We start from the raw sequence: 23859 nt of genomic DNA, 5'->3' as shown, positions 1-23859 counted from the left end.
ATCTGGGCACAAGTCCCTGCAAGCAGCTACCCGTTCCCCCTGTCCCAGCTCATTTTCCCCCTAAAACACTGCCTCTTTATTCTCTATGAACGAAAAAAAAAACTTACTGCACACATAGACACACACACTCATAGACTCTCTTGCACATGAAACAGGGGACTTCCAGCCTCTAAGAAATAGCAGCGTAATTGCCAGTGCTCTGTTGTCTATCAAGACCTGACCTTTTCAACATGTGTGCGTTGTGGCGGGGAGCGATGGGAACCAGTGAGGAGGAAGACAGGGGTCTCCCTAGCTCTGCGGTGGTCTGACCCAAATCCCCCTCTTCCCCCCCACAACAAAACTCTGGGAACTAAAAGCGTGTCGGGGCGTCGGGTGAGCTCGGAAGCTAGTGCAGGGAGGACGTGGCTTACCCACAAATCAGGTTCTTGGCGGCACCAACATCAGAGCTGGGACAGGACGATGTGGAAACGGCAACAGAGGCACAGAACTGCTCTGTCTCGATGGGGTCTCAGGGGGACGGAGGAAAATTGCAAGTCTATAAGTAGAGCCCAGACTTTATGGTGGCAATATGCTCTTTGCCGGTGCCAGTGGGAAAGTTGTGGACCAGTATTTCCCTACATTATCTGGCCCTGGACAAAGTACTTTAAAGAATGAAACATATACAAGAACACATTCATAATAAAGATGTGGCATTTTGCACTAAGAAACGTTGAGAAAACCCATCCAAACAAACATAAAGCTCTCCTTAGAAGGTAATAAAACTATACAGACATAATGAAACCCAATGCAATGTCATCTTCACATTCATACATGACAGACAAGCCCAGAAGGGGCACAATAAGCCGACCTCAGTGGTTTATTTGGAGACTATAAGCTCATGATTACTGCAATTCACAGATATGGTTTTCACCTTACCCTTCATCCTACTTGTCTTTCACTGGCTATAGGCAGACCCAATCTTTTGGACTTTAAATTAGGGTCAATAGGGGTGGTTGAGATGATGGTGGTGATGTATGGGATTAGAGAAAGATTTCTCTGCTTCACTTGAGTGACGGAGGAATGAAGATGACTAAGCTGGAAAAAGAAGGGGGTAAGGAGATAGGAAAAGATTTCACTGAAAAGACCTGGTTTCAAAGAGGACCCAAGAATCCACTTCAGTTGCTTTATGTCTTCAGCATCAGCAACAAACGTGCCTGGATACAGTTTTGCAAGAGGCCTTAACTGAGATTTTCCTTAACATTGTGTTACTTCCATAGCAACCACACCAAACGGAGCTAAAAATGCACTTTGACTCCAGGAGAGAAGCCCCTTCCTACTTTATGGGCCGTACTGCAAAGCTGTTTCGCACGCATCATGCTAACGATTAACTGCAGCTAATGTAATCCCCCGACCCCCTGCCCAGGTAGCTGCTCTGAAAACAGCACCGCTGCTGCTTTTAAAAAATAATTACAACAGGTCTTTGGTGCTTTTATTGTAGTTATTATTGGAGGCTTTAAAAGCGGTAGCAGCTACGATCCAACCTTTGGGAGCAGGAAAGATTTTTTTTAGTTTTTTTTGGCATTCTTGTCTCTAACAGAAGTTACAGATGCAGACACAAGCGTGTGAGTGTTAAGTTCCTGTAGCAGTTACTCCAAGAACTGAAAGCTGACTGATAGGAACAGTAAGATAAAGATGCTGCGAACAACTCTGCCATTTTTTGTTTAAATTATCCCGGCAATCTGAACTTCCTTTAAGTTTTGATCACTTTAGATGATGAACAATCATTTTACACTATTATGTAGTGTAGTAATTGGCAAGACAAGTAATTTTTTTTAAATATTTTTTTTATTTATCAATAAAAATGAAAAAGTTTGCCCCCTAAACCTGATAAATGGTTATGCCCCCTGTTTTTAGACTGGTACTGACTGTATTTTTTCACTGTGATGGTTTTGAAATTTGCACCAAAGCCTCACCTATTTGTCCTGACTACAAAATATTAATAATTTCTTTTTTTATTCAGTCCTGTTGAAGTAGACTTACAGTTATGATTCGGCTGAATCTCCTGCCTTATAAGAATTCATGTTTCCATCATTTACTGAAAGTAGTCAAAGTTCCAACAAAGTCAAGGGATCATCAAGCAAGGATTTGTTTTTGTTTTTTTACACCCCTTTGAATCAACTGCTTGGAAGGTTCCCACCTGCTTTAGGTTTTCATCAGTTCTGTTTTTCTGGAGTCCCAAACATGACTTTCCTCTTGCAGAAAGAGACTCTATTTCCTGCTTTTGAATTTCTTTTTATCCTAAAATTATGCAGTTGTTTTTTTTACATCTTTTAGCCTACTGTAATTAATGCTGTCGGACAGGTTATATTGAACTGCTTACTTGACCTGGATGTGTCTTGTGAAATTATCAGCATAAATTGGGTGACTTCAAATAGAACCAGGTTATTTTGGGTAGATTTGCATAAAAGCTGCCCTTGCATGTTTTTTTTTTTCCATTATTCATGTCTGATGTTAAAATTTATTTGACAATCAGAAAAAATATAGGGTCAATAAAGCTGAAACAGAATAGATTTATTCTGCGCAAATATTAAATATCAAAACTACACATTTCTCTTTCCAGCTCTTCTGTCCTAAAGTCAAGCAGAAATGACAAAAGAGAGAGTGATCACAACAAACTGATTATCAGCAGGAAGTGGCTCCATTATGGGCTTAAAGATGGGAGAGAGTGCTCTTTGGTTACAGCTCTCAGTCAAATCCACACATTCCAGCGGGGTTTAGGGTAGAGCCGGGTCACCCCTCTGATGGGTCCTGCGGGGGTTTTTCCAGAAAGGTGGGCCACCCTCACTTCTTCTCCAGCTGCTGCCCCGGCACCTGGAGCGCCGCTTTGGGCAGGGCTGAGGATGCAGAACAGATTCTTGGACACTTGAGGAGAAAACAGAGAGTGTGTGGATGTCTGTCAAGAGACACTTGACAGCTTTTTGCTTTGACCTTGTGAGAGGCTGTGCTGAAAAGGAAGACATTTTTAAAGGGGGGGGTTGAAGCACTCACATTTAATTATCCTTGAAATGTGGTAGTTCCTGCAGGGACTGAAGGTTTATGCATCAATCAATACAGATTTACTGTATGTAATCCATTCTAGAGAAAAAGAAAAAGCAAGAGCAGACAAGTGGTTTACCTAATCTTAAAATTAATCACATGAACCCCTAAAATATCTCATCATGATCATGAGAGAGCCTTTGTGACTATTCTCCTAACAGCCCAGTAGGGAATTTTTTTCTCTTATTGCATTCCTTCATCTTCCTAATGTGATTAGAAAAGAGTGTAAGCATTTTAACGATCTCCACTCTAATCCTCAATGATTCCCCTGAGAACAGGAGCAGCGGAAAAAAGAAATAATTTAGACAACTGCCGAGCTGCCTCCCCTGGGAGTGAAGTCAGAGCCCAGCTGAAGAGATGTATTGTGCTGGTTTGGAACGATGGAAGGCAGGAGGCTGCAGAATCATGTGCATGATGGAATATCTTACTCTGAAAACTGCTTCTGACTCTTTTTGTATGCGTGCGTGTTTGACTCAGTGATGCAGATTGTCGAAAGATATTTCTGTCTTCGATTTGTTTTCTCTACACGTCGTTCGGAGGCTTGGCTTACTGGGAAACAGCTTTGAAACTGAGGCCAAAACTCAGGCAAGATGGGGAGGCCCGGTCTCAGTGTTGGTACATGTATACATGTGAATTATTTACTTGTCGTCCAGCAGGAAATGAGGAACGATAACAAGCTTGGGAAAAAAAAAAGCAGAATAACAAACAGATGATATCTCATCCACTTGGTTTTTGTAGCTTTCATTCTTTGTCTTTTTTTCCTCTCCATTTCTCGTCTTTAATTTCTTTTATGTGCCTCAATGGGGGTGAGCTGGCTTGACCTTAACAGGAAGTGGGGAAAAAAGTTTAAAGTAAATAAGTGATTATATCTTATTCCCAGCTTAAATTCTTTGGTAACTTTTACAAGAGTCACAGAAACACCTTTATGGCTGAAGAGGGAGCATCACCAAATACTGAAATGTTTTTTTTTATTGTTTTTTTTAACCAGAGACCTTTTTTATTGGGAATAAAGACAAGAAACAAAAAATAATTATACATATTTCAATTAGTTAGTGTATGGTGCATAGCTGAAGAAAATCATCCCCATAGCATGATGCTTCCACCACTGTGCTTGATCATGGGGTTATTGTATTGCATGTTGTGCAGCTTCATTTTCCACCACAATACGGTTTTGGTCATGAAGGTCATGGTCATGTACCAGATTTGGTTTCAGGTCGTCAGGGTAAAAGGGGCATAATACAAATATGCATAATTACATTAGGATCAAATCAAAAATAAAAAGAAACCTAGATACATCTTTTTTAAACATGCAGTTGCGGAAATATTTAAATAAATATGCAACAGCACAATAGAAATTATATTAATAAAGTATTCTACAATAAAAAGTCCCAATAGGAAATAAGGTTTTTATTCCCTATTCTGTTTTTATTTTATGTATTTTTTTTTTTCTTCCTACAAAGTATACATGAAACATTTTTTTTTAGCTTTTTCTACATAATTTTCAGGGTTTTACTCCTTTATCTGTCCATCCATCTTCCTCCCTCTGATATTGCCTCGACATCTCGCTCATCCAATCAATCCCATCAGCCTGACTGTTGCTCAGCCACCTGTAACCAAGCCATGGTGTTAGCCTTTGACCTGAGAAGGTCACGATTAGAGTGGAATTAGAACCAAGGACCCAACAGAAGGATAGTAGGCCGCTGGACTGAGATTTTTTCACTCAGCCTGGCTAAACCCAGCTCTGAAGCAGACAGGTCGCCACACCCAATCTATCCTGACAGCTGTGTTAAAAGGGCTGCTGACCATGAGCGCAGGTGGTTGGGAAGGCGTGGGTGATTGGATCAGAGAGAGAAAAAAAAAAGGGATAAACAATGAAGATCACCAAGCATTTTAATTAGCCTGAATCCCTCCACTGAAGAGGAGGGGGGAGATGGAAGAGAGGTGGAATCTGTGGGAACACAGAGAGCAAGCAAGAGGGCAGAAAACAAAAGAGGGAGATTCAAGGAAAAGGAGGTGGGGGGGTTAGTGGTGATGCTCACACACCCAGTGGCAGTGAGCCAGATTTAAATATCTTCTCATAAAAGTGTGAGTGCAAAAAAAATCCACAAACACACCAAATTCCTCCCTGAGAGCTAATCTTGTAAATTTTAGGCACTCATTATACAAAACTTGGAATCTGGAGGGATGCGCATGAGAAGCCACACTGTAAAAGAGTGGGTGGGTTGGTGGGGGGATCTTTCCGTGATAGGAGAAACTGTAAAGTGTTTATGTGAATGATTCTCACAGGAATTTACTCAGGACTTCACTAAAAGTATAAAAAGATGTAGAAATGGAGCCCCAGTGTGTGTCGTGATCTTCCGCTTCTTTTACTCACAAGTTCCAAGATTCTAAAGATTAGTGTATAATTCTGATTTGCATTTGATAGACAAATTTAAATGATGGATGATTGTGAAATAGAAAACAAATATAAAAATAAACCACTTTTTAGTTTTATTTGCTAATATTCTCACAGTGATGCACCGCTTCATGTTTTCTTCTGCTCTTAATTTTTCATAGTCCACCTCTGTCTGCTCTGAGAGGCATGACGGCCAAATGGAACCAATGACATGAAAACCAATGACAAATAAGAGCATAGGGATTGAGCTGGTGAGATATTGTTTTAAAGTGGGGTCTGAGGAAGCTGTGTGACAGACTGAGGGTCATTAGGAGCTCAGCAGCAGGGCTGAATGATCTAATATAAAAGTAGCACAGAGAGAAAGGGTGTGTGTTTGTGTTTACTCTTATACTGGCTCTGTTCCACCGTGTCAGAAATTCATAACACAACCCATGTGACAGTGCCAAGTTTTGTCCTTAGCTAGCCCACCCAGGATGGCTCAGTAATGGCCGTGTCTAATCGGGGACTCTGGACACATAGCCACTCAAACAAAAGGGAAGGCTTAGGTGACCAGCTCTGCTTTTCTTAATTTAAGGACACCCTGTCATATAAATGCTGGATTATTTTTGATAAATCATTGAAAAATAGCAGAACATAGTTAAGTTTCATTGAATGGGTTTTTGTGAAGTTGATGCTTTTCACTAGCCTGACGTAGTCCGACTCAATTCTAGTCAGAATATGAGTCTGATACTGCTCCATAGAGCTGTGATTATGGGGCGTGTTTTGAACGAACCAGGAAAAAAAATGCCTCTGTACTCAATTGGATAGATCTACAACCAATAAGAGCAACGGAGTGCGTGACGTATCTTAAGCGAGGCATAGTTGTTGTCCACAAAAATCAAAGCGTGCAGTTTCACGCCTAGAATAAGAAGATGAGACTTGATCGCGTTTCTCTGTTCCTCTTTTAAAATTAATTTGCTGTCGATATCTTCTAGAACAGACCTAATAGCAGAATCTACTCACCTAACCTCTCCAGCGGCAGCCATTATTGTTGTCACCCAAGCGCGCTTTGGTCACGTGGTTGATAACGTTACTCTTGATCATCTGTCCATCATCGTATAAAGCCCGCCCTGACAATTTGATTGGATCGCCTGACAGTGGGCTTTAATACTCGCGCTACTATGGAGCAGAGCCAGACCGAACTTCCCCAAACTCAAACCTTGTGGGCGGGACTAAGTTCGGACTGGCACCCAGGCTAGCTTTTCACCTGCCTAGAGGTAAACTAAAGGGCCTTAAAAACATAGTAGCTAAAACAATTATTTTCCATTGCTCACACTAACTTTAGTAAAGTTTAAGTCACCAATGTTTCTGTTCCCAGTCAGTCGTGTGCAGATCTATGAAACTCACTGCGCCTCCTTCCATATTCCTTCTGTTTATGCTTTTTTTTTGTCACACTCACCTTCAAGATCAAACAAGTTTATAATATAGAGCTGCTGACCAAATACATCAGAGCAGTCCTAAAATTATCACACTACCGCCTCCATGTTTGACTGTGGCTACGCTGTTCTTTTTCTGAAACGCTGTTTTAGTTTTAGTTGTGTAAAAGCTCAGGCTTTCTGTGAGTCTCCTTCTACAGGGACAGATCACCACAGTTCCATGTTTTCCTCATTTGTAAATAACGTCCAACTGTGGTTCCTAAAAAAGACCCTCTAACCTTTTCCACACCGATGGATGTTAACTGGTTTGTTTATTGATTTTTTTTTATGTACGATCAGGGATGGTGTGTAGCTTCTTTAAGCGTTTTATCCCACTTTATTTAGTCAGACTGGTTTCAATAACATGATTTCCTGTTCTGACAGGTTAGGCAATAATCAGGTCTAGGTGTAGCTATGGAAACCATAATCAGAAGAAGATATGGTTGTTCACCACAAACTTTGACATGGGAGACTCTAGATTGCTTTTTAATAAAGAAAAGAAAAAAATTGTTTTTTATTTTAACTTTTAAATGTGGCGAAACTGCACAAACATAAAAAAAATTCTGTACAGGATGAAATATGGTTCTTCATGCATCATTTATCAATATATATCTTCAGTTCTGCAGCTTCAGTATCTGATGCATTCCTACTGAGGCTAGGAAAGTTAGTCAAATTTGGACAATTTTTGGACTAAAACTGTTGCATCAATGGTTTGACATCAACCTGGGAACCTAAAGGGCAGAAAGACAAAAAGATTTTATATCATTTTAACCTTTAAAAAGTTAACTTCTTAAAGTGTGCTTCCGTACAATGTTTCATTCAGTGCCTGTGTGGAGAGGGGAGTATTAAACTGAATGTCAGTGAGTTGGGGGCACATTCCTCAGTTGATTTAGTGGACATTAAGATGAAGAGGAATGTGTCAAAGCTGCAGAGGCTTTAGTCCAAGGTGGTGTAAAACCGCCTGGGAGGAGCTCCGAAGCTTTCTGACAGTCCCGCTATGAAGGATGACTGACACTTGGCTTAACGTGAGAAGGAGAAAGATGGAGAGCTCACAAAAGACAAGAGAGGAGGGTGGAAAGAAGAGGTGGATGCCTGTAGGAAGTAATATGAGCGATGTGACTGAAGAGTTGGACAGGAAAGAAAAGGGAATTAACAGACATATACCCACTAGGTCAGAATATGAGGGGAGGAGAAGGAGCCAAAAGAGGAAAAGTCACACCAAATCAAGGAACACAAGGAGTGGAATAGAAAGAAAAACATAAAACATAAGAGTTCAGAAGCTTATCTTTATTTATTTATTTGCCAGAGATGGTTTGATAGTTGAAAAAAAAAAAAAGATACAGAGAAAGTGAAATACAGAAAGACTCTTTTTCAGGAGGTCCCAGTTTTACAACATCTGGTCAGTTGTGCAATGTTGACACACCTCTAAATTAAAGGAAATCAACACAAGTTCTTCGTTTTCTCAACTCTCTTATCCAGATCATTTGAAAATATCTAAATCGGATTACTGTGCTGCCCCCAAAGTTTTAAACTCCAAAGTGGCCCGAAAGCATTAAAACATCAAACAAGAATGTGCTCAGAAAACAAGCCACAGGTAAGATGTGCGTGTTGAATATATATTCATTCAGTCCTGAGACAATGTCAGCTTAGAAGGTTTAGTGGTGTGGAGAGAACACCACTGAACCTTTGAAGAAAAAAAAAAAAAGAAACTTTAAAATCACAGAATATTTGTTGATCTAACAACTAATCTGACGGAAGAGTTAAAATCGGGAATGAAATGAAAATTCCAAATAGGTACCATCTGTGTGTGAAAAGTCTGATGTCGCTCATTGGTGACGGTGGAGTTTTTCACAGGCTGAGGAAAGATTATAATTATATAAGAAGATCTGCTTAATTGGGCTCACCCCAATTATTCTATTTAGCCAACTTCTTACACTTTATATGTTGATCAGGATAAATAGCTCAGCTATACAACCCACTCAGTTATAGGATTATTAGTTGTGCTTTTATAAACCACGATTACAGAGGTCTACAAAAACATCCACTTTTATTTTACTAGCATAATGTAACAGTGAAAGATTGTAAAAAAAAAAAAAATAAATCAGAGTGCCTTAAGTTTTAGTTAGAAATCACTGTCTTTCTGTTTCACTGGGGAATTATTATGAGGTGACACAGAAGCCAGGTGCCAAAACCAATCTTTAAGGCCAGTAATAAGGGAGAACACAGTTCTCTCTATAAAAAAAGACAACCTACAGTATATATCGAGCAGTGTCTAAACTTTTATGAGGGAAAAAACAAATATTACTTTTCTATTTCTCAAAGTTTAAGAACGTCAAAAATCTTTCCTTTTCCACATCCTTAACTCCTTCTTTTAAGTCAACTCTACATAGAAAACTTGCCTTCCAATGAAAGAGCGGCTGAAATTTTAGCAGTCTGGCAAATTTATTCCAGAGTGTGTCATCGTTACTACAAATATTTTAATTTATGGAGGTCACATGTTAAAGACTATACCTGGAATCAAACTAAGTGTGTCTGACTTAAGGCAGATGTGAGCAGATCTTTATAAGTTGGGGAAATGGCTACAGGTAAATAGCTTCTAGTCTGAACTTGCCCGGATCTGCAGTCAAAATATTAATTATGAAGATTAAAAAAAGTGGATCTCTGACAAGGCTGGCTGGATGAGGTTCAATGTTTATTTGAGCAAGATGGTGTGTGTGGGGGCGTAAAACTAAACATCCCAAATGCTTAATTTGAAAATCAGCCTTAAAAATTCTGATCTGTGCACCTCTAAGGGGGGAGCTGGAAGCAGCAGAAAGTAGGCGAGAAGGTTTTAATGGAAAAATTAAGAAACGTTAAAGTTAATGAGTTAAAAATTGTCTATTTTAGACTTTTTAGACCTAAGTTGGCTCCAAAACAGCAAGCATACGGAAACCAGTGAAGCTAAAAGCAACAATGAGCTATATCACACCCTCGATGCACAGACAGTACAAGTTTTAACTCAAGATATTTTAACGTTCATTATTGTTTCACTTCAGTATTAAAAACAATCTACAAACCAGTCCCAAGCTACATTTAATCACCTTTAACCTGTTAATCGAACTGAAAGCATCCTTTAGAAGCAAAGAAAATAACAAAACAGAAAAAAAAAAAGTGTTCTTCATACCTGTCTGACTACAGTACATTTCAGCGAACAAAGACTTGTGTAATGCCTTTCTGTTTTGATAGAGAAATGATACAACCAACAGGTAGAGGTGAAAATAAAATCCATTAAAACGCAACGACATCCAGCGAGCATAGAAATGTGACGCCACTTTCTCCCGCTGTGCGTAAACATGACCTCACTTCCTCTGTGATTCCTGAAGGTATCCACATGCTCTCTAAAATACATCAAAGTGCAAACACCATTTTTGTACGAGTCCCCCACGTGCATCATGACTCATAACTTCATGAATTCGATGGTTTCTGTCCTTGTTCAGCTTTTTTTCTGCTCCTGCGCTGTTTATGACATAAAGCTACATGACAAAGATAGAGTCAAAGTGCACAAGTAAAAAAAAAAGCGATAAATGAAAGAATCAAAGGTAGGAAACAAGCTTTTTGTGTCATTTAGATTTAAAATCCCCGTTTCCCACACTGTGTCCTCACACCCCCCAGTTAACAACCCTTACGCTAGACCTGTGATGCTGCTGATGATGGTGCACACCCTGCTGGTGGAGTGGGAGGGGACCCTCACACTGTGAGGGAGATGAAGCTGTTGTATCTCTGGATGTTCCTCTTGAGGATCTCAGAGCACGGCCCCAGCACGCGCTCAAAGCGGGGTCGGTCCAGCTTCACGCACTTGAGGGGCCCACGGGCGACAACGGTGGCTGCTCGGGGGCGGTTCAGCAGCAGGGCGATCTCGCCTAAATGCAGCCGAGGGGATCACATATCAGTCAATCTAAATCTTTCTAAAAGGTTCATTTATTCCAGAAATGCAATTCATAAAATTAAAATATATACAGATTTATTCCACAGAGTATTACCTGTAAGAGACTGCTGCCAGTTTATATCAATGATAATAGCTTACAGCTAAATTAATTTTTTTATTTGTTTTTTGCAGAAAATCTTATATTTAAAAAAATATAAGACATAATTGTGAACAAAGAAGCCTTAACAAGATAGTTAAGCCCTAAACCAGGGTATCCAAACTCCCATTTTGCAGCCTCTGGACTGATTCCAATGAAAAAAAAATGTTTCGAAAATGCAAAAACCCTTGATTCCCGTGACATTATTTCTTGTTTTTTCTGGTGTTTTTTGTACACAGTATTCACAATATGTCTAAGTTTTTAATAAGATTTTTTTGCTCATCTTAAACAGAAGTTTTTTAGAAAACTATTAGAATTTCCAATGAAAGAATGAAAAAATAATCAAATTTCTGGATAAGATCCAGGAGTAAGAGTAAGACCACTTTAACAACTCTGATTTAGAAATGTATTCCGTTTTTCTCTCAAACAAGTATTTTGATCCTATTAAAAAATATTTGGCCTATTTCAAGTAGCAGATTTTGTGCAGTGTCTGTCATTTTGTTATTGGCTAGTGAAGGGCAATAGAAAAAAAAAAAAACAAACAGAAGAATTTGACCCACCAGCACAGGTGGTTGATAAAAATAGAAACGTTCTATTTTTAAGTAAAACTATTACCGAGTTTAGATTTTCTGCTTGTGCTTTGGAGAGTTTTAGATTCTGTGGAAAGTGTTTGTACTTCAATAACATAACCTTAATTTTATAGTGAATAAGGCGACATCTATCCATTGACTTTTATTTACAAGCAGCCTTTGGTGAACCAAAAGCTACTTTTAATCACTTTATTAAACTGGGCTTAATAAAAAACATATAAAAACAAATATTTATTGCTAAAAAAATATGGCTTTTCCACTGTGTTTATCTATATTAAATATAGTATTTCATTTATGAAAGGAATTAAATATAAGGAAGAGGAGAAAAAGAACATTTAGAAAAGTCTCACCAAAGTAGTCAGAGGGCCCAAGGCGTCCGACCTCCACATACTCTTCATTGTCAGATCTGCGCTGCAGAACGGAGGCAATTCCCTGCACACAGTAAAATGGAAAAGTCATTAGCTGTGGAGAAGAAAGCAATAACGAAGGATGAAATTAAACAGGTGACAATGAGAGGAATAAATGTGAGGAAGATTTTGTTGAAAAACTATCAGGAGGATTAGGCTAAGGAGAAAATTCCTTTGCTTCGTAAGAAGGCAGGTGCATTGGATTAAGTCCTCTGCTCTGTGGAACGGACACCTGTTGAGTGGGACACAAAGGAGTAGGAACGCATTTATTGGACAGTACACAGTAGAAAAATCAATTATCTCTGCTTTGATTCCTCCAGTGGATAATAAACACAAACATTTAAGCCCAATTGGGGATGAACTGAATCAGCACTGTCGCCATCACAAAATCCTCTAAATCAGAATTCATCCGTTAACTGCCGTGTTCTCCAACAAAGTAAAGCTTTAAGTCCTTAAATGACCCAAAGAGCTGCCATGCTTTGTGTATGGACACAGGGGGAAAAACCCCTGCAAATTTGTCTCAGAAAACCGGATCAGAAAGAGGCATGGCTTATATCAGCTGGAGGCCCCACAGCTTCAGGTGATGCATGTATTCATGCATTTTTGTTGTTGTGGGAAGCCTGTGTGAGTCATTTCAAAAAGCACAAGAAAGGAAAATAATTTAGACTCTACTTTGGCCAAAAAAGGATAAGTCTTGCAGCTGTTGGCAAACTTCACACTACATGCCTGAAGATATATCTTTTTCCTCAATCTCCCAAACACGTGTTTGAAGCTGTGCTTGATGTCTGCTTTCCAAGCATACTCAGCGCTTTGCAGACGTAAGGGCTACTGTATTTGTTGGTTGGTAAAAAAGGAAAATAAGGAAGGGAACTTCCCAGCTTGTCTTGGACTTCTTTGTAAGACAGCGTTGACTGTTCCAACAATCCCTCAAACATTTCTAATCCCTTTCTGCTTTGTGTGATCCAGGTTGCTGACCAGGCTAATAATGCTAAATATGAATATAATGAGGCTTAATGAGAAACCCCCTAAAACTGCCAGCTACTCACTGCTGGCAGACAAAGGTGAGACTGTGTTTCAGCGAAAGAGATGTGTGTGTGACTGTGTGTTTATGCTAGAAATGAGCTGTGCAGAGTATTTCATGCAAGGAGTAATTTGAAAATGTTCGTTTCAAATAATTTCTGGAAAATCTGTGGGGTGATGTAGTTACAACGTTAACATGATCCAGCAGAACAGTCTAAGAGATCCTATGAATGTTTTAATATAGAGAAAATAAAAATTTCACAAAGCCCCGTGATGGTAAAAAAAAATCTATAAAATTGAGGCACTTGCGTCAGGTGGTACAGCAGAGCAAGGACCCCACCCTGGTCCTAGGGCTGGGGTTTGTCGGCGAGCGTCTGGTGGCTGGGTTCATCCTTGTGGGACCCACCCAGGAACAGCCCAAAGGAGTAACGCAAGACCCCCAGTGGGCTCACCATCTGCAGTGGGAACTGTGAGGGACCGGTGCAAAGAGGACCAGGCAGCAGTCATGAACGGGGGCCTTGACCACCCAACTGTCCGGCACTTAGACTGGCTCTAGGGACGTGGAATATCACCTCACTGGGGAAGGAAGCCCCTGCTTGTGTGGGAATCTGAACGATACCGGCTAGAAATAGTCGGGCCTTCACGGAGAGGGTGGGGGTGGGACTGCTTGTATTCTCCCAGATCAGCTGTCTCATGTTGGGGATTCCGGGGGACGCTGGAGACATGGAGTCTGAGTGGGCCATCTTCTCTGCCTCTATTGTCAATAGCTGTGGCCATAAGGTCTGCGGTTCCTGTCGTGGTGGCAATCCCCAAACTCTCTGGTAGACACAGGTAGGGGATGCTGTCAAGCTGAGGAAGGAGTCCAATCTAGCCTGGTTGGCCTCCGGGACTCCTGAGGCAGCACACGGGTATCATGATGCCAAGCATGCCACTTACAGAGGCAAAAACTCTGGCCTGGGAGGAGAGGCCATGGAGAAAGACTATCGGTTGGCTTCAAAGCGATCCTGGCAAAACGTTTGACGTCTATAGATGGGAAAGCAGTGCTTTGCTAACACTGCTTTCAGTGGGAATGGAGAGCTGCTGAACCTGAAAGAGGACATTGGTGGATGGGAAAGGAATACGTTGAGGCACTAATCAATCCAGCTGACATGCCTTCCATGGTGGAAGAAGAGACTGGATGCTCAGGGCCGTTTTTTTCATGATCCAGGCTAAATTTACTAAGGTGGTCAAAAATACTCCATGTTGGCAAGACTTCAGGGAAGGACGAGATCCGTCCCAAGTACCTTAGTGCTCTGGATGTTGTCAGGCTGTCTTGGTTGTCAGGCTGTCTTGGTTGACACCCTTATCCAGTCACCCTTCAGGACAGTGTGACTGGATTGGCAGTCCGGGGTGGTGGTTCCCCTGCACAAAAAAGATGTGCTCCAACTATAAGGAAATCCACTCCCCAGCCTCCCCGATGAGGCCTATGGCAGGGTGCTGGAGAGAGTCTGGCTGATGGTTGGACCTCAGCTACAGGAGGAACAGTGTGGTTTTCATCCTGGTCAAAGAACAGTGGACCAGCTCTACACCCTCTGCAGGGTGCTTGAGGATTCATGGGAGTTTGCCCAAGAAGTCCACATGTGCTTTGTGGACATGGAGAAGGCATTCGACTGGGTCCCTCATGGTGATTTAAGGGGGGTGCTTCAGGCTTATAGGATAGGATAGAATTTCAAGGCACAGCCGAGGACCGAAGGTGGTCTCGTTCAGCGACCAGCAAATCTCATCCCTGGTTTTTGCGAATGACATGGTTCTGCTGGCTACCTCCTGCCAAGACCTACAGCATGCACTTGGATGGTTTTGAGCTGAATGTGAAGAGGCCAGGATGAGAATTAGTCATTCAGGTGGGGCTCAGAGAAGAGCAGGTTCTCCTCCACGTCGAGGAGAGTTAGCTGAGGTGCCTCAGACATCTTTCTCCCACTGGACACATCCCTTTAGAAAGGGATGTGACCAGCTGGCCTGGCAACTAATCGGGCTTCCCCCAGCAGAGCTGGAGGAAGTGTCTGCGGAAAGGGTCTGAAAAGTCTCTACTGAGACTGTTGCCCTCAAGAACCAGTCCCGAATAAAGCGGGAGACGAAAAGTATCAGTAGTGAAAGAGTCTATGCATAGTAAAATCAGGTATCTTTTAGTTTATTTAGTATAGTGTGATAAAATAACAGGATGTACTTACTGCATATCAGTGAGCAGGAAAAATATATTCTTGATTTTCAACATTTTGTTCGATGAATATGAAACAAAGAGTAAATTCCTATTCAGTTCCTTTTAACTTGATAGACAACAAGTTGCGTTTAGATAGTACCTAATTTAATAGTAACTAATTTAATTTCACTATAAACCCACTTGTTCTGTTTAGGCCTCAGAAGTTTGTTAGAAAACCTAGAGCATCATTAACCATAAATCTTTACCTGAAAACAGAGAGCACAGCCCAACCTACCAAAATATATCAAATAAGAAAAATAACAGGGCAGGGAGGGAGATGATTAATGAGAAAACAGGCAAAGAGAGGCAGCAGAGGTCTAGTTTAGCTAGAAATCATAAAAACCAAATCCTAGGTGTTGACGAAAACTGAAATTTCAATTAAAACACGGTGGTGGCAGCATTATGCTTTAGGGATGCTTTCTTTAACATGGAGAGAAGGATGGAGTTAAACACATGGTAAATACTGGAAGAAAACATGCTAGAGGCTGCAGAAGACTTGAGGGCAAGGGTTGACCTTCCAGCCTGATATAGAGCATAAACATTCAACCAGAGCACAAATGCAATGATATAGTTCATTGTTTATTCATACATAATATAACAATGATCCAGAGAAACTCATAAAATCAATTAAGAGCATGTGGGAACGTTTAGAAAATAGCTGAAGCTCCATCAGACCGGAAGAAGAATGTTTGCTAAAAACCAACGTTTGAATAATTTTCATTCCCAAATTAAAACATGTTTTCTTGCACAACTCTGGAAGTTTAATCGTATAAAAAAAGCAAATAAATAGAACAAAGACATTTGGTTTTCAAGTGACAAAATTTGAAAAGATGCAACGGTTATGAATACTTTAGCAAGACACTATAATCTTCTTGATGTTTAGTTTATTACCTATTACCTACATGTGTAAATTTGAACCCTTAAAGTGAAACATGTTCATTAGGAGTCTTTCAGAAATGCAGTTGAACTTTTTTTTTTTTTTTTTACTGGAAGCAACGCAATTAAACTGGAAGGTAGCTCTCCTGTGTTTACAACCAGTGTATTACTCTCCTTTCCATTCACGTCTAAACAAAGAGAGTGAGACAGTGCAGCGCTGCAACAACAGTTGTTCATGCAGTGTGGTCCAGATAACCATCTCATACTGTACCACCTCAGGGAGGAGCGCTCCGCTGCACAGATATTTCTTTTATAAACATTTAAGTGCTTTACCCGCCTAACAAAGACTGCAGCAGACTGCTGACAACTAAAGACAGCAGGAGAAACAAACAAACAGAAGAAAGGAGTTAATCACTAGTTGATTAACTGTCTTTGCCAATTAAAAAAGTCCCTCTTTCCCCGAGCAGGTTCTTCATGACAGTTCATGCACAGAATATATATATTCACGTGCATCAGCAACGGTAATGAATCAACTTGGGATGACAGGTCAAAATGTAACAGCTTGCTTGGATGAGAAGCTCTGGAACGCCAACACTCTGAGAGAAACACAGACGGGGCACAGGCCGAGGCGGAGAAAGGTGATATCTGGAATAGCCTGTTCGTGGGGCCACCCAGCACCAGGAGTGTTTGCAGCTTATCATTCAAACACACACAGACAAAAAGCAAACCCGTTTCAAACTACATTTGCTTTCTTACATCCGTGCCTGAGGGCTTGGGCAAAATGATTATAAAAATGTTTTAACTCAGTTAGGACCTGTTGATCCCTACCTTCCTTCAAACCATCTTTTTTTTTTTTTTTATCCAAAAAACAACTCAGACAGATAAAAAAAATATTTAACTTATGTATCAACTCCATTGATCTACAATCACTTAAAGCAGGAAACTGGTTTTGCATGTAGATGATATCTGCTGTGAAAAATCCACAGAGGGCCTTTGTTCTGTGTGACCCATAGGGACCCCTTAAGACTCATCAGTGCGATTAGTCTTGTAGGAGGTCAAAAGACAAATGTGAGAGATCTTAAATACTGTTGAGGCTGATGACTGTGACTGGGTATGTGTGTGTGGTTGTGTGTATGTGGGGGAAGCAAATATATGAGCAGGGAGGATGACTTCATTAATAACATCTTAACTTTACAACATCTGTGATTTGTTACCATATTACTGTTTCGGTAATGACATTTCCAAAAGAAATCATTTATGTGATGGAAAACTGCTCAACACAAATTAAACAAATATACTTTGAAATAAAGCTTGTGAAGGTTCTTATCATGTCTTTACTTCATGGCGAGCTGCACGGCAGTGTGTTTTGTAGCAATAGGGTTTTGGGTTTGATACCTGACCAAGGGTGTTTCTGCATGGAGTGTGCATATCATCCTCTCCAGTTACTCCCTCTTTCTTCCACAATCCAAACAGTTGCTTCAATTGCCCATTAATGTGCATGGATGTGTGTGTCTAAGGCACCTACTCAACCCACGCTGATTGACACGCATGATGGATGGATGGATGGATGGATGGATGGATGGATGGATGGATGGATGGATGGATGGATGGATGGATGGATGGATGGATGGATGGATGGATGGATGGATGGATGGATGGATGGATGTGTGGACTTTAAGCTATACTGTAGGGTAAAGTTGTGTCACATTAAAACTGCTAAACTTTTATTTTGCATTTTATGTAACTAATAAAGGTAATATAAAGGGACAAGGATACATGGTTAAAAATGCTCTACATATATCTGAAAAGTGTGGCATGCATTTGCATTTAATGATATTTGCACTGAAACTCTTAGTTCAAATACAGTGAAAGTAATCAGTCTAAGAAGAACAAAACTCCGTAAATCTAAAGCCGGGCATACAGTGGGGTTTTTTCAATCGTTGCACGCAGCTACAGCTCATACTGTACGACGAAACAACAGGGTTTAGTCGTACAGTGTGAGCTCACAGCTCAGATTTATGTTCTGCACGACACTCTGGTGCGATCTAGCTGCTCACACTGTACATCTAAAAACTACGCTGGACTCAGCTCCGCAGTGAGATGGAGCTACTCTGACTTCAAATGAGTAGAAGAATAATAAGCTCACTATAGTGAAATGCTCTGCCTTGGTAATTTGTGCAATTTTGTGCTGAAAATCAAACATTGGATTTTCTCCCGACCTCACGATTCCTGATCAGGAGGTGGTTGTGAGAAGCTGATCAGCCCTCATTACCCCCTGTACACTACACGACGCACAATCAGGCTGAAAGTCGGCCCAATTAGAAAATTCTTGCACAACTAGAAAGTCGCCCCGAAAAGGGCAAAAAAATCACACAGTTTAAGCCCGGCTTAATTCACACTAAGTTTTTTTTGTTTGTTTTTTACGGCACTAGTGGACAGTAGGCTGACAGGAAAGGGGGTATGAGAGAGGGGGAGAGACATGCGGCAAATGACAATAGGCCGGTGCGCTAACCACTGCACCACCAAAGCCTGCCCCAAATTCCAATGCAAGATGCAAGATGATTTTTTTAATTGCGCCATTTTATAAATTTTTTTTCGAAACAAACGCCTACTTTTTGTTCTTCTGCTTCTTTTCATTCCTGTTCCTATTTCTAACAAAGATTTTTTTTTGTTTCATTTCCAAAATGGCAAGTCTCGAATTTTTTGTCCAGAGGCAAAATGAGAGGAAAATAAAGGGAGTGGAAAAAGAAGCAGAAGCCGCTGATGTTAAGGAAGTTGAGATCTGACACTTTGTGCCCTCCTGAGTCTGTGAGGACTTGTTTGTACAGTCTAAGAATGAAATGTAAACATGTCACTTTTCATAAAGGCCTTAGTCCTCTATCCAGGCCAAACAAAATCAGAATTTCATGTCTCTAATTGCTTCTTTTTAAAGGGCTTTATGGGTTATTTTCCTGAAACTGATCCACCAATAACAGACAAACTAACGTGGATAGTGTGAGCTAACAGGTTAGGACACAAGGGAAATATGAGAAAATCATCTTAGTCATATATATTGTAATAACTATAAGGGATGAGAAATAAATATGTGCAAATGAAAAGAAATTTAAAAAAAAAGCGAAGACAGTGAGAGTAGGAAGCTTTTCTTGCAAATTGCTCACACTTTTAAAATCCTTCTCTCCCTCCTTTATTTTGTGGTCTGCCCACATGTCCTGCCCTCCTTTACTCATCTTCTTCTGCCTATGCCTCCGTCTGTCTCCTCCTCGCTCTCGTCTCCCTCCTGGGAGGCTGGGTCCACTGACCCCGTGTGAAAGTCAGCAAAACGCATTCCAGCTCGGTCCACTCCACTCTGGGAAAGTCGGGCCGCCATGAGACATGATCTTACAGACAGAACTGAACTGCTACTGGGCGCAGAAGGTGGAAAAAACAGTGGGTGTGTTCAGGACCCAAAGATTTAAAGCAGGAAACTGGCATGAATCTTGTTTAAATCAGTCTTCCTCTTTAATGATAAGAGCGGCTGATTTGTGATAAGCACAAGCTAAAACTTGTGTGCTGACTCGTAAAATATCTTCTCTCTTTGCTCCCACTTTTATCTTTATCTGTTATTCCCCAGAGTCAACCACATATTTTTCCAAATTTTTCTCTTTTTGACGTTTACACAGTCTGAGATTGGTGAGTCATGCAATTTCCGTCTAACTGACCTTTGAGGGATGTCTGGAGCTAAATTTGGAAGCCTTTGACACGACCAACTGGTAAAAAACAATACAAAAAAAAAAAGCTTAAAGTTCTTATTCTGCTTCAACCTTCATGGATATTGTTGCATGACAACCAAGTGATGACCAAGATAAAGCAGGCCATTCAGTAATTGTAGGGTGGAAGGAAAAAGATGGGTTTTTTTAGCATTTTTAGCCAATCAAAATTCAGTATTCATGTGTATTACTGTTCTTCTGAGAAAATACTTTTACTGAAATTGCTCTGTTCTCTTTGAACACCAAAATTTTTAACTCCTTTCCTTTGCAGCAGAGCTCATGTTCAGTCAGGTTGAACATAAATTATCAAGTGTTGCCACAGCTTCTCAATTAGACCCCAGACTTGATTTTGACTGGGTTATTCTGACACGTATATGTGCTTTGATCTGAGCTCTTCCATACTAGTTTTGGCTGTATTTTTAGCCTCGTTGTCCTGCAGCAAAGTGAATCTCCGCCCTAGTCGTAAGTCTTTGCAGCCTCTAACAGGTTTTCTTTCAGGATTGCCCTATAATTAGCTTTATCCATCTTCCCATCAGCTCTGACAAGCTTTGCCTTCCCTTCCAAGAGAGAATGATCCCCACCCCTGAATAGGCTGAAAAAAAATATATAGATTCTTGCAATATTCATTCCAAAAAAGTTAAAAAACAACAACAATCCACTGGACTTAACTCTTTTGGAATGACTATGACCTGGATAACTGAGAATCTTCCCCAGCATTTGGCAATATTCATATCCCAAAGGACAGTTTGGAGTCTAATAATTGTTACCTTATATATTCAATGTATAATAAAATACATCTTAATGCAGTAATGTAATACTGAGTCAGTTTGTCATCATACAGCAGGTGATGCTCGCTTCTTAAAATCTTAAAATTCCCCATCAGAACTGCAGCTCCTCCAGAGTTACCCGGGGCTTCTTAGCAGCTTGATGTTAATTTCTTTGTCAAGAAATCCCAACAAAACCCACTGAAGTTTGGAATTGTAACATAAAAAAGAAATGTTGAAAAGTTTAGAGTTTGATCCAGATGCAATTAAATGCCCTGAAATCTCTTTTGTTTATTATTTATAAGGGCATGTGTGCCTTTCTTATAGAAGTTATGACAAAAAAACATACTGTTGTTTTTTTTTAGTTTCCTTTTAGCTTGATCCTGGGTGTTGGGTATTAGGGAAATTGGTTGCTGCAGAGTCAGTTAAGCAGCTGTTATGCTGCTATGCAATCCTTTAATTTTAGTTTTTGATTGTGGACTTTAATCAAAGATTAATGATGATCAGACTCTGGATTTTATTTAATTTTCTGGCCCAGAATGACCAAGCTAAAGCCCAGACATTTATCTCATTCAAATTCTGAGGGGGTGAAACATGAAACAATTAGGTGGGCTGAACATACAACAAAGAAAACCATTATAAATATCACACAGCAAGAGTTAGGGCTGGGGCCAACGTTCCACAGACTGAAGTCATGGACTAGTGGATGACAACCAAAAGCAACTTAGAATAGACTCAGCTTTATAGGCCAAGTCTGGTGCACAATAAATGAATTTGACTTCATTTTTCATTGCTCACAATAAAGTTCAGCCAAATGGAGTAAGACAACCTGTTAAGATGTCCATCCTTCAATAAAAGCAGATTTTTTTTTTTTATTAAACTCATTTTATATCATAAGAAAAATGAACAAATCGGAAAAAAAAATCTACAAAAAAAATAAAATAAAAAAATGAATATTTCCTTTGGTGTATTAGCTTTATTATTATAGCAGTATCATTACTCACACTGCAGCAGATCCCCATTCCATAGAGAAAAGGGTCCACATTTCTAAAGGTCAAAGAAGGTGTCAGAAGCAATAATCCAGATACATGGAGGGAGTTTGAAAGTATGCATAGTGATGAGAGTGGAAAAATAATTGGAAGAAATGTAGAAGAAAGAGAGTGTGGTGTAGGGTAGAACTGATAAGAAAGGGTCAGATTCAGTAAAACAGGGATAAGGACTGACATTCAGCCTCCTTACCTTAGCTCACATACTGTAATCAAAGCAGTGCTAAGAAACGCCCCTGATGGACAAACATTATCCGACTTGTAACAAAGTGAGTTTCACCTGCAGCAAAGTCTAAATAGGGAAGGAAAAGAGAGAAGCAGCCGGGTTTCCCATCACCAGCCTTCCAGACAGGATCTTCCTGCCTGACCCTGGTGAAAGCTATGCAAGTATGGAGTTAATCAAAGTGTGTTAGGATGACAAGCAGAGGGGCCTCCAAGAAGCCATGCCAGGGGCCTCTTTTACACAAAACCAGCAGTGTGACTCGGGTGCTGTACTTTGGACAGGAACTGTGGTTGAGGGCTGGGGCAGGTAATCTGTCTGCTGGTGGCAATAAACTAAAATCAGCTCTAATTTCAGCAAAGCCTTTTTTTCCAGGGCTTGAGGTTAATGACATGAACATCAGCCCCTTTGACCACCTGGTGACATAAACATGTTCTCATATCCTACATGTCAGCGCTTACAGTTTAGAGGCTAGCAGCCAACAGCCATGGCGGATCTCACCTCTGTAATAATGAAGAAGTCATCTCCAGGCTCTCCCTGCACCACAATCTTCTCCCCGTCTTCAAACTGAACAGGCTCCAGAGCATCAGCCACAGTCAGGCGCTCCCACTTATCCAAAGACTCTGTGAATGAGGAAGACGAAACAGTAAACATAGTGGATTCACCAACTCATCTTCATGCAGTTTCTGCTGCATGATCATGGAGGCTGTCTTCTTGGGTCTCCAGGGAGGTGGTGGGATAAATCACATTCCAGACTAATCCAGTTATTCATCAGGAACCATTAGCATTCAGATCCTTTGACTACTCCCTTATTTCATGGAGGCCCAGGGAGCTTAAACACCTTAAAATAAAGCCCCAAATCTGTTTTGCTTACGTTGCCTTGTGGTGACAGATATGGTTTATCCCCAAAAAAGTATCTTTCATCCAGCAATAGGATACAGTATTAGAGACAGCCTGCTAAAAATAGCAACTTGAACAAGAATTCAAACCCTGTGTACATTTTCCCATTTTCTTCAATTAAAGCCACAATCTTTATTAGGATTTTATGTTAAAACCAAAAACGTTTCAAACGTATGAACTAATTAAACCATAAAAGCGCACAACTTTTCCTTGGGTAACTCCAATAACCTAGCAGGGAGAAAGTAATTCTGAAATATAAAGCTATAAATTACTTTTTTTTAAGTTACACCAGCAAAGAGAATGTTATAGGGCTTCTTTTTATTGGTGTTAATGTTGAATATCGCTGAGTTTTAGCTTTAGTCACTGAGGGAAGTGCAGGTTAATCTATGTGGTCAAATATGGCAGATGAAAGCAATTATTACAGCTGATGATGAATGCTTTTTGTGTGTGGTGCAAGTCAGGTCAGACGAAAGGAAAACTATTTTTGGTCAAAAAGACTGAAAATGGCATTCCAATGATGAGGCACGCTGGTGGCAGCATAATGCAGAGGGAATGTGTTTCTTTTCTGGAGGGGATGCTAGATGGATTAAAATAAAGGTAAATCCTTGCAAGACAAAAATATCAGCTAAAAGGCTGCAGAAAACTATAGAGTGAAGAAGAGATTAACTTCTCTAAGTGTTTGTAAGACAGAACAAAAAAAAATAAAGGGGAATTAATACTTTTAAAGGGCAGTGAATCTTCAGATTCAGCCTAAAGCAATGTTCAAGAAGAAAGAAAAGTAATTCAAATTCAGCTCCATTTAGGTTTAGGTTCTGATCAATTGTAAAGCAAATATTTCCTAAACATTATAGAAAATTGAGGATTTACTGTTTAATAAATCAAGCTTAAAAAAAATCCACTAAAAATTATACTGGTATCTACTTTCAGTTTTTAGGAGTAGTTTCAGATGCAGCCAGTTGGTCTTTCCAACTATCCAACCACTGAGACGTTGACGTGGTTAGCCCGAGATATTCCTAGAAGCTGCTGGTTATTTCACAGAAACCCAAGCGGATGGTTTCACATCTCTCCT

General features: G+C 40.3%; 1 protein-coding gene across 2 annotated transcripts in view; it reads right to left on the bottom strand.

The window, feature by feature from the left end:
* Positions 1 to 8190: 8190 nt before the first annotated feature.
* Positions 8191 to 23859, bottom strand: part of prkar1b (protein kinase, cAMP-dependent, regulatory, type I, beta) — a 90846-nt gene continuing 75177 nt past the window's right edge. For both annotated transcript variants that reach the window (XM_038270086.1, XM_038270088.1), the window contains 3 exons: positions 22392 to 22513; positions 11926 to 12007; positions 8191 to 10823 (listed from right to left, as the gene is read on the bottom strand). In XM_038270086.1, coding sequence (XP_038126014.1) covers positions 10651 to 10823; positions 11926 to 12007; positions 22392 to 22513 — 377 coding nt within the window. In that variant the 3' untranslated portion in view covers positions 8191 to 10650. The remainder of the gene's footprint in view (positions 10824 to 11925; positions 12008 to 22391; positions 22514 to 23859) is intronic.

Source organism: Cyprinodon tularosa, unplaced genomic scaffold (assembly GCF_016077235.1).
Source record: "Cyprinodon tularosa strain WSP-4 unplaced genomic scaffold, ASM1607723v1 ctg75, whole genome shotgun sequence".
NCBI classification, from domain to species: domain Eukaryota; kingdom Metazoa; phylum Chordata; class Actinopteri; order Cyprinodontiformes; family Cyprinodontidae; genus Cyprinodon; species Cyprinodon tularosa.
This window is presented reverse-complemented; position numbering and strand designations above follow the sequence as displayed.